The 18,268-nt window shown below is 35.1% G+C and overlaps 1 protein-coding gene across 5 annotated transcripts in view; it reads left to right on the top strand.

The window, feature by feature from the left end:
* The first annotated feature begins 645 nt into the window (after positions 1 to 645).
* The window catches only part of LOC106052420 (sorting nexin-19-like), a 58,385-nt gene continuing 40,762 nt past the window's right edge, over positions 646 to 18,268 (top strand). The window contains exons 1-5 of one of the 5 annotated variants that reach the window (XR_008775621.1): positions 646 to 759; positions 1,750 to 3,910; positions 4,402 to 4,534; positions 8,574 to 8,671; positions 16,422 to 16,547. Coding sequence is in view for 3 of the 5 variants with exons in the window: in XM_056015570.1 (XP_055871545.1) it covers positions 743 to 759; positions 1,750 to 3,910; positions 4,402 to 4,534; positions 8,574 to 8,671; positions 16,422 to 16,547 (2,535 nt within the window). In the remaining 2 variants the exon portion in view is untranslated. The other 4 variants (XR_008775620.1, XM_056015570.1, XM_056015572.1 and 1 more) reach the window with 4 other exon arrangements.

The following is an 18,268-nucleotide window of genomic DNA, read 5'->3' as shown; positions in this document are numbered from 1 at the left end:
TTTGCCTTTAATTCCGAAGATTACGACTGAGTCCAGTGTTTCACATAACTGCGCAAACCCAACTGCAACCTACATGTTTTCCCGAATTTTATGCAGACAAAGCCGTTGTATGCTGGCTTTTCTTTGAGTATGAAATGTTTGTCCCGCAGTTTTTGTAAGAGCTCTCGAACTGTTTCTCTCGGAGGCTATTTGCTGCCAGAGAATGCTGCCAGGTACTTTCCTCTTTGCCAGTGAGAGCGAAATGGCGCCTGAATAAATTTTTATAGCGCTCACGGGGGAGAGGGTCACCTCAAAGTTCGTCAGGAGTTCACCACAATCGCCTTTGGCATGCGGTCGTCTCCCAAGCGGGATAAGTGTTATTGACAGCATGAAAATTAATAGATAGATGATATTTTGTTCAAATTTGCCTTCTCACGCTTCTTTATAACTGTTTTTCATAGAGGGTGACGCTGGCGGATTTTTTAAAAGAAAAAAAAATCGAAAAGGGGGCGGTAGGCCAAAAAAGGTTGAAGACCACTGCTCTAACCCATCTAAGTCAAATAGTCACTAGTCACGTTCAAAATGCGTCTATGGTGCGTCTCTATTTAACTAAAAATACAAACTAAGTGTCTAACAACAGATAGAACTGGTGCATGCCGGGGTCTCGCTTTGTACGGAGACAGGCAGACCCTACAGAGCACTGCCAGATACCTGGACCGTGCTGTAATGAATTAATCCCAGTACGGAGCCTTAGTCTTAGTACATGGAGGCTTACAAATGGTGTGAAGAGAGGAGCTTCTTTTATATTACATAGTTCAGTGTGAAACGCAAACACTCTCTAGACAGTGTAAACAATAAAGACAAGATTATACTTCCTTATAATATAATAATATTATATAGATCTAGATCTACCAATGAATAGGCTAATTCAATAGCCTGAATAGGTAGACTAGAATACTATTAGTAGTATTACTAGATCTAGTCTAGTAATATGTAAAGACTTAGAAGACTAGTATTTTATAGATCACTAGATCTATATAATTATAATTATTGTAACTATGTTGTATATGTAATATACAAAGATATAGATCTATGAATCTATGTAATGACTTAATATCATATGTTACAGTAAAGACTTAACTTAATAGACTAGAGTCACTAGACTAGTATTTTTTATAGATCACTACTACTAGTACTAGTCTAGAGTATAGATCTATATAATATTCTCAGTATATAATTTAAATTATAATTATTGTAACTTTGTTATTTAAATAAATTAAATCTCTAGAGTAGTGTACTCACTGTAGACTACTGTAGAGTCATTCAGACTCATTCTTAGTCATTTTTGATTCTACTAACTCACTAGAGTCTAGAGTAGACTAGAGCCACTGGCACTAGACTAGACTAGGAGAATTTACCAATCATAAATTTTAATCATGCCCAATGCAATGCGGCAATTACCAAAAGTAGTAGGCCTAGTCCTAGTACATACCATGATTTGATACGATACGAGTATCTTGATTTAGTATGAATGTAGATTATTGTAGATCTATATAAATTCTAGTATTGAACTGTATTGGCTTGGCCCGGCCTGGAACTTAACTACACATTTTGAACTCTTGAGAGTCAATATTATGATGAACAATGAGCTTGAAGTATTCTACTGATTCTCTAAAAACAATTGTAACCTTATCTAGATCTAGAATCTAGAGCTATAAAGTAGATCTATACTCGATCTATTCTATACATTTTTTTTATTCCAAATTCTAGGCTTGAATCTAAGACGAACTTCACACTAGACTCTAGACATACCCTAGAGTCTCAGTGTATATTGAATGGCAAGCTTGGAGATATCATTACTATGGATTCACAATTAACAAACTCAGTCTCAGATTTAGGAAATTTATATTTATCTGGATACTTAAGTGTACAAAAATTATCTTTACTTTTTCTACTTGTTTGCTTTTGTTCATGGATATGTTCTAGCTGGACGTTACTGGTTGTGTACATTACAAGTGTTTTTTTAGGATTAAAAATATCAAATATAATAGTGACACAGGATTATTATTGTTTGAATGGTTTATTGCACAATATTATAAATATATCATCATTATGGGGATTGGACTATTTTTTCAATGATCTTGATTTATATTATTATATTTTGCAAAAGAAAGATAAACTGGATAATATATCTAATTCTCACTCATATAATTCATCTAGATCTATATCAAAAGAATCACTTGCACAACAAGTAAATTTAGTAAATGATTTGCAATGGATTCAAAGAAATAAAAACTTGAAAAAGGCTGAAAACATTCCCAAGTCAGTTGTTTTAGAATTAAACTCCATACAGCTTTTAATATTTCGAGATTTTGTGAATTCATGGTTTTCTCCTATCTCCAGTGATTCACTATTTCCCAAAGATATAAAACAGTTATTGCAACAAACCTTCATAAACCTAGCTGAGCGTTGTTACCAAAAGCATACGGAAATATTAGTTATTGCATTTTTACAGCTTTATCAGCATCATTTTGCCTCATTTAAAAAAGCTAAGCTGATTTATGAGAGGGATAATATGAAAGTCTTTCAAAATGACAATATTAAGAAATGTTTAACTGTGGATGAAGCTTTCTGTAAAAAAGTAGACTTTCATTATGCTGTGCAATCTACATCTAATGAAATTAAATACATGAGAGGTATTGTAAACTTGCTTCTTTCGAGTTTAGCTGAACCACATCTGCTGCATGGCATCTCAGTTAAAATTTTGTTAATAGAGATTCTTACAAGCAAAATTTTCATTCCTGCTATTAACTTAATATCAGATCCTGACTGGCTTTTGGAAGCAATTATTCTTGCAACATCTCAGAAAAAAATCATTTTAAATGATGATTGGAATGCAACTGAAGAACCTTTGAAATTGAATACTAAAATCAATGAAATGGTCACAAATGATAAATTTAGTCATCACATCTATAAATTAAAGGAAGCTGATCTAATTGGAAAAGCTGATTATCATGGTAATAATTTGGAATATCTAGATCACCTAAAAAGTTCTGAATCACATTTGTCTGCTCAAAATCACAGTCCTGTCAATACCTTCCTAAACAATATAGACAGTGAATATCTAGATCAAAAGTATACATCCCCCAAAAGCCATGTTGAACTTACCACTGATTTGCAGAAAGATAATATGAATGCTCAAATGTTTATGGATACTCCCAGTAATTTGACTGAAATCAATTCATCTAAATTGCCTTTGACAGCCCTGAAAGAAAACTCTGATCAGCAAGAAGATGTAATAGATGGTCAACAAAACACTCTCTCAGGTGTTGATCCAAATTCACATTATCTACCATTGCATCAGGTGCCAAGCTTGTTGGTAGAGGGTGAAAAAAGCTATTTAACAACCAGTGATGGCATTGCTGTTGAAACGTCAAACTCTTTTCCAAAACATACATTATTAAAAAAAAGAATTACCGATTTAAAATCTATTGAGCCACAGCAAAACATAAAGAACAACAAATGTTTAACACTTTTTACTGAATCTTCAACTTTGAAAAAAGAATTAGAAAGTGACTTATATACACCTGAGGTATTAGTGGATGATGTTTTAGTAGAAAGTACTAATTTAATTTCTCCTGCATACATAGAAACTGATTTAATATCAAGCACAGGATTAGCAAGCTTTTTAAGTTTATCATCATCAACATCTCAAGTGTTTACTAGCCTCATTGAGTACACTGATCTCAAACCTTTGCCAAGGGATATGTCCTTAAACTGGAATGATACTACTGTGTCAAAAGATGAGATTGAGCAAATAAACCCTTCTATATCTGAGGACATGAGGATATTTCAGGATATTGCCATACCTGAAGCATTTCCATTTCGGGATGAAAAAAGTTCTTCAACTTACTCACTGTATACAATAGAGGTAAGTGTTGAATTGTTACTTCTATAAACATAAACTCAATCTCATTATATTCTAAATTTAAACTATTTTTTTTTCCCAAATAGAGCAAAAAATAATAGGTAAGAAAGGTAGAGTCTCTGACAGGCATTGTTAATAATTAATAGCTAACAGAAACAGGAGGCACGGTGGCTGAGCAGTAAAGAGTTTGGCTTCTGAAACGGGGTCCCAGGTTCAAATCCTACTGAAGACTGGAATTTTTAATTTCGGGATCTTGGGTGCCTCTGAGTCCAACCAGCTCTAATGGGTACCTGACATTATTGGGAAAAAGTAAAGGTTGTTGGTTGTTGTGCTGGCCACATGACACCCTCGTTAACCTTGGGTCATAGAAATCTATCTATTTCAGATCAGGCATAATTTTTTATTAGGATCATAATTGTTTAAAATTGACAATTACTAATGTTATATACTGGGTATTTAATAACTTGTTAAATCTAATATTATAATCTCTGTAGTATGAAGCTTTGTATTTTACTGAAGAAGGCAAATCTGTGATGCGTACTGGTATAGTAAAGAGAAGATACCGTGAATTCACTAATCTTCAGTCAAGGTTAGAGGGACAACAGGCTTACAAAAAATATCTGAAAAGTAAGCATTATTTAATTACAGTGCCATAAATTTATTTTGTTAAACATACTACCACACTTAAATATTTGTCTGTGTGTGTGTTAATGTAATGTAGAAATATATTAATATATATAAGGTATAAATATATAATATTAATCTTTACATAATTGAGGTGCTACAACTACTCATCTGATCAGTGCAATCAATGCCCAGCTGAGCAGACCATCTTCAGGCAGCACTGCCATCTCCACCTTCACCTTTTCAATTTTTAAACTGTTATCTTTGGCTTGGTTCAACAATTTATGTCTGAAATATTTTTCTTAAAAACTTCCCATATGTCTAGCTTTGAAAAAGTCTATTTAAGGTATCAGAATGCAGGTTATCTCCATGAACCCTTTGCCGACTCTAACTCTTCACCACTGTGCTTCACTGGGAATTTCTTCATATTCCTATATATCACCACCATGCTCTGTGGGGGACCTCCAGCTGACAGGATTCTCATGATGGCCTCCAGAGATTACCTTACTAGTTGTTTGTCTATTCACTTTATGGGATATTTAGGCACCCAGAAATTTAGGCACTTTTGATAAGGCGGAAAATTAGGCACTCTTTAATAGCGACCTTAATTTTAAACATAATTTAAAAGTTTTAACGTATATTTTATCCTTAGGCTCTGGGCTATTGATAATGTTATCAAAAATAGCAACTGTAATGATTCTAACTACATTTTCATGATACAAAAGAAAAGCTGACAAAACAGGAAAAAAAAATGACAATCATGAGAATGTGTGGAAATAATGACTCCGGATTAAGAGTCATTATATAATATAGACATCACAGGATTCAGGTGAGAGGATGTAGAGATGATTCTCTGCTCATTGCTTCATCTCTACTCCATCACCAACCCCTAAGGTTTTGGATGTTTTTGAAATTGATAATTTATTAAGCAATTTGTGTAAATATTTAGTTACTGTATAAATACTTTAGATTAAATAATAATATTATACAATATTTATTTTATGTCAGGGAGTGTTGGCGATAAATTTAATTGCCCTCTCCCCAATTACTTTTGAAAGGGAGCAGGAGGTACAAATTGTTGATCGGAACATAAACCTAATTTCTTTTGAGGTAGTCGCTAGTGTAATAATAATTTGTTTGGGTTGAAGGGATAATTTGTCGCAGTCCTATAGCAGCTTGAGGCTATCTCGGGTGCTTCTACTTTACCTTAGACTTTCTTCAAAACTTCTCCAAAGGACTCATAGATTAATCCCATCGTCGGTCATGGCAACACATGCTTCTTGAGGGCGTTTGTGCTTATAGCGCACTTTTCATATGGCTCTAAATGAAAGTCTGGTCAAGAAGCTGTACCGAGGTGGCTAGCATGGGACATGATACAGTACAGAGAAGAGAAGTATGGCTTGCATGACTGTCAACTAAGAGAATAATAGGTTTAGGGATAAGGATGGTAGCACGAATAAAGAGTTCTCTCTTAAGCCATGAATAGAATATAGAAGTTGTTATCCAACCCTCTTTTAAAAATTTGTAATAAGGCATCAGGGAAGTCTTGCAATAGATTTTTACAGGGATTACTTTTGTATGTATAAATTAATAGAGGATGGGTAGACTGTCTTGCTGCATTTTTACACATTAGGACCATCACCGTCTGAGGTAACCGTGTATAGGCTTACATGCTTACTGCCTTTTCATGCAATAACACTGCCTGTCTTTTCGGGTCAAATATAGATCCACTTTCATCAGCGATGAAGATGCGGGTTGGATCATTTATAAAGGGTCAATGCTGTTGATTTAGTCTTAAAGCTCTAGGAACCATTTTTTACATCAGTACGCGAAATAGCGGCTCTATTCTTGCCTAGACTAGAGGGGTTCGTAAAACCATTTCTGTGTGTCTTCTTATAGAAACCATACAGCAATATTGTTTTGTGGGTGACTTATGATGGCTATTGAACTGTAGGATCTATGGAAGCTATTATAAAGACCTTTAGTGTCTCTCCAACTTCAGAATTTGTTTTTTCAAACCCATGGCGATAGACAGGTAGATAAGCCATTTAAAAAAATTCTCTTACTCATCAAAAGTTTCATGAAATGATAGGATGCCTCCCACAAAGCTTAAATTATTAGGGAGGGTGGCAACTGGTATATTGAAGTTCCTAGAAACTTGTCTAAGTGAAATTTCCTTTAAAGCATAAAGCAACATTTATAATTTCAGGGTTGTGATGCTTCAATTAGATCCAACCATTTTTGTTATTGAAGATCAAGCTGAAGCCATTAGAAAACTGCGTAATGGAATCTAGCTGGAAATAATTTAGAGAATAATGTCACATCATTTAGGTTAGCTTTACAAGACATTTAAATGGCCAAACAGGATTGATAAGGAGGACAAAGCCTTTCAAGGAGGATAGTTAAAAACAAAACAAATAAATATTTAAAAAAAAAGACAAAAATATAAAAAAAAATAAAAAAAAATTGAATCCTAAAAATGCAAAAAATAGATAGAATAGTAGAATCTAATTGGCCACTTATTTCTCCTCCCACTTCAGAAATTTTGTGTTTAGAGCTTTGAATTATAGTTCTGTAACTAAACAAAGTTATAATCATGCTTATTGAACAAAATGTATCACTTACAAATGAGTTTTTTTTTTAAATATTATTTTTGAAATATTTTTTTTTTCTGTGGTGATCCTCAAAGCCTTAATTTAAAATATGTGGGGTATCTTATCTTTTCAAGGAACTAACTGGTTGTATTTGCAATGAAGTAATAGGGACAATAAATTCATATTAGAATATTTTTTAAGTAAAATATTCAAGAGGTAATTTTTTAATAGGATGAATAATGAGCTGTAGGTGTCAGGAGAATGCGTTTCTGCAGTGAAGAAAGCAAGAAAATGCTTTTGGTGTCAAGGCCACTGAGGGAGCTTACAGCACTCCTCCAGACCCCCTAGCTGTCAAGAGAAAGGCCTCAACATGGCTGTTATTTTTTTAATTTCTTTTTAATACTTTTCCCCACTTTGAAAAAGGTGCCGCTATGCCAGTGCATACCATCACAAAAAAGCACTGTATGTATATATATATATATATATATATATATATATATATATATATATATATATATATATATATATATGCATAGGGTTAGAATTTTCTGGGGGTTAGGAAAAACTTTATAAATTCTTAATGAATAATATTAAAATCTTCATAACATTAACAAATTTGACATGAAGTGACCATATAATAGCATAATATAACAAATTATGATTCAAAATCTTATGGAAAAAAAAAGTGTACATATAAAAATGCACATAATTGTAACACATATGCAACAAAAGCAATTTATCTTTTGAAAGACTAATTTATAATATATGTCTACATATTTATCGCCAAAACCATGGTGCCAAAACGGTGTCACCAAGATGTCCTGCTTCTTAATACTTAATATTCTTAAACTTATAAACTTAATATTTTAGACGAGAAATGTCCACTTTTCTTTTGTTAAGTTTTCGTACCCTGCATACAACTCTGCAGTGAAAACTGAACAACTGTAAGAACCACTTCTTTTTCCTATTGTGCTTGCACTAGACCATTTGCTTAGCTCAAGAAGCATGGCCTATGACTATTGTTTACTGTGAAAATTTCAACCAGAATTTTGTGGGTCTTACTTGAAAGACTTAAAATAGTTTAGGAATTTCTCCAGCATGAAATACTTTCCTTCTTCTCCTTTCACCTTTGATCATTTTTTGGAAGATAAAATAGATCAAAATATAAATGGGATCAAGTTTGTTTAATTAAAGTGTTTGACATTTTAATTACTGTTTGTGTTTCTGCTTGATTGACTCAAGTCACTGAGTGGAAAAAACAAGTCCTTAGATTCAGAAATCACTACAATACAGATTTTGATCCAGCAGACATTCAGAAATAAAGCATCCAATCTTAAACTTTTGTGATAATATGCTTCTTGCTATTCTTGTTATGATTATTATGTTATATTTAGCTATTAGACAATCTTCTGATCTTAATATAAATCTTGAAATTCTATTCTTGACAGACCTCAAAGTTCCAAAGCGTTGGCCTACAATACCTTTCAAAACATTAGATAAAGAAACTGTAGAAACAAGAAGGATATTTTTAGAAAAATATTTGAAGGTAAAAAAAGGGATTAATATTTTCTGAAATTTAAATTACATAGCTTACAAAAATTATATACTGGTATTATATTATATTTTAAAATTCTTTTTTTTTTCTGAATGGACCTCACTCACCAGTCTTAAACAACATTTAGCCACGTGATAATATTGATAAAACAATGAAAATTACGTATCACATGACAGCCTTTATGGATTGCTGCTGCATAATTTGTATAGAAGATATAGAGAACCACGTGGCAAAATGTAGTTTGTTTACGATTGGTGAATGAGATCCATTGAAATCATTATTTTAAAAATATTGTTTTTGATTTTTACTCTGGGGGACAATGGAAAAGTATAATAAAATTATTCCAAAACTATAATACATTAAAAAATGTGCTGATCACATTGGAAAAAGACCTCTGCCTGAAATAGGACACTGTGTTTGATTTGCTACAGATGTGCTAGCCGAACATTATGAAACATTAAAAAAAATATAAAAACATCTTGGAAATCAGATGGAATGATTCTGACAGTTTCAGGACTAGTGGTATATTATGGGATCTGCTGTTAAAAAGGAAAAGGTATCCACAAAAAATGTAATTAGATTTATATCTGCTTAATATATTTAAAGGGTAATTTTTTCAACATAAAATTTATCATTATGTTTATCATGGGCGTAGCCAGAATTTTTTTCTACCCCCCCCCCCCCCCCCCCCGAAAAAAATGAATTTATATGTATGTATGTGTGTGTGTATATAATCTTTATTACATCCTGACCCATCATTCTTTCAGAAGACGCTTATTGTGCCCTAGAATAGGTTCTTCCTGGAGTTAGTGGAAAATTGTAGACTCCTCACCATTGCTAGCAAGGGGGTCTGGGGGAGCGCTAGGAGCTTCCCCAGCGCAGGGCGGAGCCCCGCCACCAAGCACTATTTCTGATATTTAGAGCCAACAAAATGCATATTCTGAGGTATCTACAGTGCATTTTCCTGCTATTTTAAATTTTTTATTTCAAAAACCTAATGTGCTATTCTTACTGACCTAGACCCTCCCGCGCCGTTCGACGCATTTGCCGTTAAGCTGTTTCCACAAAAATCTGTCACTGGTAATGTCTGAGGCCTCTTTCCACCTGCTCTGAGGACATCCATGAATGTGTGGCGCCAAATTTACTAGGATGTCATCGCAACTCTTATTATGCCTAATTCATTTTTTTTTTTTTTTTTGTCGGAGAACATGTCCTGCAAACCTCATGCGACGCTCTGTCACAATCTTACGAAAGAGTTGACTCCCAGTTCGGCAAAAGATTTCCTTGATTTAGACCCGATCTCTATAACTGACTCCTAAAATCTGTCTTAGCCATCTTTGTTGAGCCACTTTTAGTGTTTTATTTACTGCACTTTATTAATTGAGCCCCGCCACTGGTAGAAATGTGTAACCTCTCTTGAATACGCTCTTGGAATTAAGTGACTGTAGTTTGCTTTAAATTTTATATCGAAAAGTGAAGTTTTATCGTCAAAATCATCTGTTGGGGGTTTTAAACTAAAAAATCTCTGGAGTTATGTTGTTTTTTAAAATTCAAAACCCCATTAAGCTACGATCATAGAATTTAGTAACTGTAGTTTGCTTTAGAATAATATTGAAGATAGAGGTTTTCCACCTCAAAACGCTCTGTAGGGGGATTTTAAACTCAAAACCATCTGGAGGGGTTTTAAACTTTAAAAAAGCCATCTGTAGGAGAGGGATTTAAACTCAAAACCCCCAATTGTCTTGGCTACGCTCAAATAATTTTAGTGTGTAATTTGCTTTTTTTTATATTGAAGAGGTATTTTTTAGCATCAAACCGCTCTGAAGAGGGGTTTAAACTCAAAATTCCTTTTGGCAAGGCTCATAGCATTTTGAGTGCGTAATTTGCTATTTTCTTACATTGAAGATGTATTTTTTAGCTTCAAACCCCGCTTGTGGAGGGTTTAAACTCAAAACCCCTTTGGCTACGCTCATAGATTTCTGAGTTTGTAATTTTCTTTTTTTTATGTTGAAGAGGTATTTTTTAGCTTCAAAGTCCACTGGAGGGGAGTTTAAACTCAAAACCCCTTTGAATACACTCATAACATGTTGAGTGTATAATTTGCTTTGTTTTTAATATTAAAGAGGTATTTTTTACTTTCAAACCCCGCTGAAGGGGGGTTTAAACTCAAAACTGAGTCAAAACCTATTTAGCAACGCTCATAACATTTTGAGTGTATAATTTGCATTTTTTTCATATTGAGGTATTTTTAGCTTTAAACCCCGCTGAAGGGGGGTTTAAATTCAAAACTGAGTCAAAACCCATTTAGCTACGCTCATAAAATTTTGAGTGCGTAATTTGCGTTTTTTTATACCGGGTATTGAAGAGTTATTTTTTAGCTTCCAAACCCTACTGAAGAGGTTGTGGGGGTTAACTCAAAACCCCTTTGGCTACGCTCATAGAATTTTGAGTGTGTAATTTTCTTTTTTATATTGAAGAGGGGGTTTATCGTCAATTTTGGAGGGGGTTTAAAAATCAAAATCTTCCTTAACTGTGCGTGTGAAATTTGGGGGATTGTCGTTTGCATTTTTTTTGTTTTGTGTTATAGAAGAGGAGAATTTAACTGCGAAAACCCCTGGTAGGGGGTTTTTAAACTCAAAACCCCTGGTAGGGGGTTTTAAACTCAAAACCCCCTGGTAGGGGTTTTAAACTCAAAACCCCCCTGATAGGGGTTTTAAACACAAAAACCCCTGGTAGGGAGTTTTAAACTCAAAGCCTCCTGGTAGGGGTTTTAAACTCAAAACCTCTTTTGCTGTGCTAGGGTAAGTGAAAGTTTAATATTAAAATCTCACCTAAAATGAACAAAATCAAAAGTCTATCAGTAGCACTAAATTTTAGCTTAAGATTATAAAAACCCAAATTAGAGATTCAAAAGAAAACCCTTGTCAAAGACAGGCACAGAAAGCAATACTTAAATAGAATTCCGCCAGAAAACAACTTTGTCTGCATCATATGGTAAAATATGCAAGTTACTACTAGGTTTGCATGGTCAAATGAAATGAAATCCTTAATCTTTGGAATCAAATTGCAACTATCAGCATTGGAAAAACACATTGTAAGTAATATTAAAAAAGCACGAAATATAAAACATACTGTCATAAAAAGAAGAGGAATAGGATAATTGGATGGTATAAGAATGAATGCATACATATTATAGAAGAGAAAAAATTGATCTTGATATTGCTACCAAGGGAAAGCATATATAGTTTGTCCATTGTGGTTGGATGATGACCACTTTGTCATCCAGGGGGCTGAGGGCTTTGCACTGGGGTTTTGTGACTCTTAATGTGACTTGTGTGACCTATGTGAGCCTGAAATGTTTGGCTGCACACTGGGCAGGTTATTCCAGCTGGAGCTAGTGTCATTGGCCTTGCTTTTCTTCTCTGGCATTTCTCTTCTGCCATCGTTGTTCTCTTTTCCTCAGCAACCTGTGCGCCAGTTTTCACAGCGCGATGCCATGATGCTCTGTCATGTGCCTCTGTCTCCCAGGTGGCTGGGTCTATGCTGAACGCCTTCAGAGAAGCTTTGATGGTTTCCCTGAAGCATTTTCTTTGACCGCCTTGCGAGCGCTTGCCTTCGCTTAGTTGGCCATACAAGAGTCGTTTAGGGATGTGGCGGTCTTTCATTCTGCAGATGTGTCCTGCCCATCGCAGCTGGGACTGCATCAGGATTGTATGGATGCTTTGCAAACCTGCTCTTCGAAGAACTTCAGTATCTGGTGTTTTGTCTTGCCATTTGACATTCAGTATTTTTCTTAGACAATTCATGTGGAAGTGGTTCAGTTTCTTTGCATGTTTTCTGTACACTGTCCACGTTTCTGAGGCGTAGAGCAATGTAGGGAGGATGACAGCTCGATAAATCCCTAACTTTGTATTTGTGTTGATACCTCGTCTGTTCCAGATGTTTTTAGACAGTCTGCCATTGGTGATACACAGGTCCATTTCATTATCGATCTTTCCTTTCTGGAGAGTGTGCTGCCAAGACATGTGAATCTGTCCACTGCGTTTATATAATGTCCATTTATCTTGATGCTTGGATCCAAGTAAACTTTCCCTGGAGCATACAAATATAAGACTTCAATCTTTTTTGTGTTAATGGTAAGGCCAAAGTCTGAGCATGCTCTTGAGTAGTCACTGACGATGCTCTGCAGATCATTTTCAGAGCAGGCATTTAGAGCACAGTTGTCAGCAAATAGCAAGTCCCTGATTACTGCTGATTTTATTTTTGATTTTGCTTTGAGCCGCCTTGGGTTTAATAGGCCACCATCAAATCTGTATGTTATATTTATCATGTTGTTTTCTCTATTTGTGAATGCATCTGTCAGCATAGCATAGTTCTCCACTTTCCTGGACACGAACCTTAATGCTATCATGAAATAGTCTCACCATGGTTATGAATTTTTGTGGACAACCATACTTTGACATAATCTTCCAGAGTCCTCCTCTGCTAACAGTGTTGAATGCTTTTGTTAGATTGACATATATTGAGAAGAGGTCAGAATTTTGTTCTTGGCATTTTTCCAGCATCAGGCCTTGCAGCAAAGATCGTGTCAATGGTTCCACACTCTTTTCTGAAGCCACACTGGCTTTCTGGTAGTAGAGCATGTGTTGCATGAGCCAATTTAGTAGGATGCGTGTGAGGATTTTCCCAGCAATAGAGAGAAGAGATATTCCTCTGTGGTTGTTGCAGATTTGATGGTTTCCTTTTTGCTTGTATAGATGGACAATTGTGGCATCTTTAAAGACTTGTAATATTGACTCTTGTTCCCACATAATTAAGAACAGTTCACGAAGTCTTTCAATCAGGGCTAATCCACCTTTTTTGTAGACTTCTACGGGAATGGAGTCATCACCTGGGGCTTTTCCGCTTGCCAGCTGTTGAATGGCAAGATCGGTTTGCTTTAGCGTAGGGGGGGGGGTCATCCATTTTTTCATTTATTGGTACTTGCTGTAGCCTGTCTATGGCTACTTCATTTATAATGAAAACCATTTCAAAGTGCTTGGCCCAGCGTTTTAGGATTTCTTCCTTATCTGTCAATAGGATTATCCTACCAAGAGAAAGTATAAACACCAGACAGCAATAGAAATATAGAATGCAACAAGAAAAAGGCCAAAAAAGTTGTCAGAAACAAAATAACCTTTTAGAACAGAAATTGTGAGCTCATTACAGAACAAGCAAAATATAAAAATAATAAAAAACAACAACAACAACAAAAAAACTTATCTAAGGTGAAGAACTCCACACTTGCAACTATATGTCTCAATAAAGTAGAAGTTATTTCCCTTTTTGATACTAAACTAAAAAAATAATTACCAATAATTAATTGACTTATTGGTTTATTTTTAATCGATTGTTAGATCTGACAGAACGGCTGAGTCTATGAAAAAGAAAGGCAGGGGAGGGGGGTGGCTGTGTTTGTACATCAGCATCAGGTACTGTGACAAATATGGGGTTAAAAAGAAAATGTGCTGCCCTGATCCAGAACTAATGGGGCTCTCATTGAGATCTTTTTATTTGCTACAAGACTTTGATGCTATTTATATTGTCCTGGTTTATGTTCCACCTACAGCCAAGACAGAAGTTGCAGCTGAAATCGTCGCTGCCGTAGTGAAGGAGTTTCAGACAAGGTCACCAGATGCACCAGTAGTTGTAACTGGGTGATTTTAATAAATTCTCTTTGAAGGTTGACCTACTGATCTTCTTTCAGCACATCTCATGCCCTACAAGAGAGAACAGAACTCTGGACTTATGATACTGTAACATCAAAGGGGTGGGAAGCTTGGTCAAGAGGCTAAGTATGCTTCAACTTGGCTTAGCTTGGCTACCTATTAAAGGGGCTCAAGGTTCAACACCCGACTCAAGCAGACTTGTGTTTACTGAGCGCAAACCTTCTCCCAGATACCCCCTCCCCCTACTGGCCCACAAATGAGATAGCGCTTTGAGCATGCTATAAGCATGAAATTAGCGCTATATAAAAGCTATTATTATTATTATTATCACATCTCGTGAAAAGCCACCACTAGGATCATCGGACCAAAAATATTACATCTGCTGCCTAATTACCAGACGAAGCTTAAGAGGGCAAGTAATTTTTAAAAAACATACAAGAATGGTCTCAAGACTATATCCTCAAACTACAGGGTTGTCCAGACTGCACCGACTGGAATTTATTTAAATCTGAAAGAATGGGTGACAAATTACATTAAATTCTGTGAAAACATGTGTATCAGTACTAAGAGTAATGGTATCAAGATCTATCCCAATAATAAACCATGGGTCACTAGAAAAATAAAATGAGAAATGAAAAAAAAAGAGCTTATATAAGAGTGGCGACAAAAAAAAAAGAGCTTATATAAGAGTGGCGACAGACAGGATAGGAAAAGAGCATAATGAAATCTCAACATTGCTCTTGAGGGAGGAGAAACTACCGCACCAAGCTAGAAGACTCATTTAAGATAACTGACACGAGGCAGGCTTGATGTATCATGAACAAAATGTTTCTTCTGAATGATCTCTGTAATAAGTTAGACCCTTTACAATTTGCTTACCGAAAGAATAAAGGTGTAGACAATGCCATCCTAAATACTCAAAATTGTCTACAAACATCTAGACTTACCTAACACTTATGTAAAATTGTTCTTTATTTATTTCTCATCAGCTTTTAATACCATACAACTTCATTTACTTATTGAAAAAATGAAAGCATTGAAGATTAGTCCATATACTAGGGTTAATGAATTTTTGACCCATAGACCTCAGAGGGTTAGGGTAAACAATGAATTTCAAATGCACGTATAGTTAACACATGGGCACCATTGTGGTTCATTTTATACACTAATGATTTTCAATCCTATAGGCCTTTTGCTCCTTCACAAAATTCACTGATGTTGAGGTTCTTCTTGCCCTGCTCTCAGAAAGATAAGACGTTAATGAGTATTTCAGAGAAATAGAACATTGCAAAATAATTTAAAGATAATTTTTTTATATTGAAATAGTGCAAACTTTTAAATACCGTACATTGTTAGTATCTAGACATTAAATTAAATTTGACTGCAAATACTGATTATATTAGGAAAAAAGGGCAGCAAAGATTACTATTACTTAGGAAAATGTCCTCATTTAATGTTAAGGAAAAAAGGCATTGGTCATGTTTAATCACACTCACATCTGCAATATTTTAAGTTTTGATATCACTGCCAGGTATGGCAATCTGAACATTTAAAAAAATTAAACTTCTTAGAATCCTAAATGCTATTGGTAACGTTTTTGGCAAAAAAACAAAGCCATTCGGGCTGCTCTTTGAGAAAAACATTTATAAGAAAGCTAAAATAATTCTAGAAATAAAAAATCACCCTTTGGGTAAGGATTTTGTGATTTTACCATCACAAAAGACATACAAGCCACTGATAGACAAGCAAACTCTTTTGTCCCATCTGGCAATTAAATCATTGAATAAAATTCAACTGATATAAACTTTTCACATATAAATTATGAGTAAGTCTGGTCTGAATGTATATTTTAGTTTTCTATACTTATAATGTTTTGTTGTTGAATGCACAAATTGTAAGACACATTTCTTAATGTATAATAAAGATTATTATTATTATATAGTTTGGTAATTGGTGTACAGCACATCTGTGCTAATATATGTAATATTTATTTTATCAAGGATTTGATTCTTAATATGTATATCTTTTGTAAGGATTTGATCACAAATGAGGCTATTTGTAATGGACCTGATCTGAGAGAGTTTTTGGCCTATGAGGGAAGTTCTCACATAGCTTTTGTAAAGAAATCACCTGATGTCTTGGTACCTAGGATTGATAAGGTGAAGTTATCTACACTAAAGCTATTATCACAATAATACTTAGATTTTAAAGACTAAGAATGCTTTTTGATCCTTATTGGAAATGTGTTGTGATTGCAAGGATTAATTTAAAACATCATTCCACAAAAGAGAACAGACACATCATAAAGGAAGTTCATTGAGTGACACACACAGACTTCTTGATCTTTTTCAGTTTCCCTAGTCAACTAGTGCTGATACAGTCCCATAGATTAAGAACAAATACATTTTGGCTCTTGCCTTAAATGACAGAAGCTTTCACGTTTGATGACTTATGATCCATTGGGTGTGGTTGTTTTCTAAAATTTTTCCAACTTAGCTAGTGTCTGGGTTCTTTTTTTTTTGCTTGGCTTGGCTCGTTAGGGGTTACAATTAAATCTTACTTTTAATAACAATTATTACTAAACACATTTCAACTCCATATATCCGTGAATAACGATAATACTTTAATATTTAATAAAGCGCACAATTATAACAACTCTCAAGAAATGTTACTTTATACGCAAGAAGAATATATACACAAACACCAATCCAGGAAGCAACTGTCTAACCTTCCTGAACCGGGGAAAAGACCTCACTAACTGACACTCTCTAGCACATTCAAGGAAGACTAAATCATTCAGTTCATAACACAAGCAAGACTATTCATATTCATAACCTGGGAGTACATACCCAGGGCAGGTCTTAGGCCACTGCAACATAGGCAGTTAAATAATTTTTAACTCATTATTAAAGGGTTCCTGGAATTCTCTCGAAATTACAAAATATACAAAAAGGCATAAAAATCTCCTGAAATTATTAAAATCTTCTGAAAACTCATGCAAATCTCCTTAAAAACAGACAAAACTGCGCTTAAAAACTAAAGGTCATTGTCAGCTTTCATTTAATAAAAATGTAATAATAAGGTGAATTTTAGCCAAAACAAGAAATTCAAATACCTAATTTACTTTAATAGTCACTGGCATATAAATATAGATCTAAATCTATCTCGACTTCTTTAAAAAAAGAACATGATAATTTGCTAGTCGATAGTAGGCCTATATGTAAAAGGCAGATCTGAATGTTTATCGGCTTTTTGTTTGAAAACTACTATCTACTACAACACCACCTTGAAACTGGCCTACATCCGGAGAGTCAATGCGGCTTCAGGAAGGGTAGAAGCACGGTTGACATGATCTTTGCAGTCTGCCAACTCTAAGAGAAATGTAGAGAGCAAAATTCAAATCTCTATACTGCATTCATAGATTTGACCAATGAAGGCACGTCCCGAGACATGACGTTAAACTGCGCTCCTCTTTCCTTAGCACTTTTGGAGCTCTACTTCTTTTCTATCATTGTGTCTGCCTCCTCTTTTCATAAGTCTGCCTTCATTGATCATCACTCTGTCTTCTTATCTCTAAATATCTCACTACGTCCTAGACCAGTCCGTTTGCCGTGGACTGCGACGAGTAAGGGGGGATAAAGAGATCCTGGTGTTTGAGTGGTGGCTATCTGAGGATAAACCACCACAACGCAATACTTTGGCTCCAAGTTCCCCTAGACCTGAGGCCCAGATGGCCCGCTCTGGGTCAACCGGCTGGTCATGCCGAGCTACCAGCATCTGGAGGGCGGTGGCTAGAGGGTCAATCAGGGAGCTGCTGTATCGGACACATGCCCGATGCAGCAGCTGACTGAGTATAGCACCTGTGTAGCCCTGGCGGGCT

The sequence above is a fragment of the Biomphalaria glabrata genome, chromosome 17 (assembly GCF_947242115.1).
Source record: "Biomphalaria glabrata chromosome 17, xgBioGlab47.1, whole genome shotgun sequence".
Classification (NCBI taxonomy): Eukaryota; Metazoa; Mollusca; class Gastropoda; family Planorbidae; genus Biomphalaria; species Biomphalaria glabrata.
The sequence above is the reverse complement of the archived record's forward strand: the minus strand, read 5'-3'. Positions and strand labels throughout refer to the sequence as shown.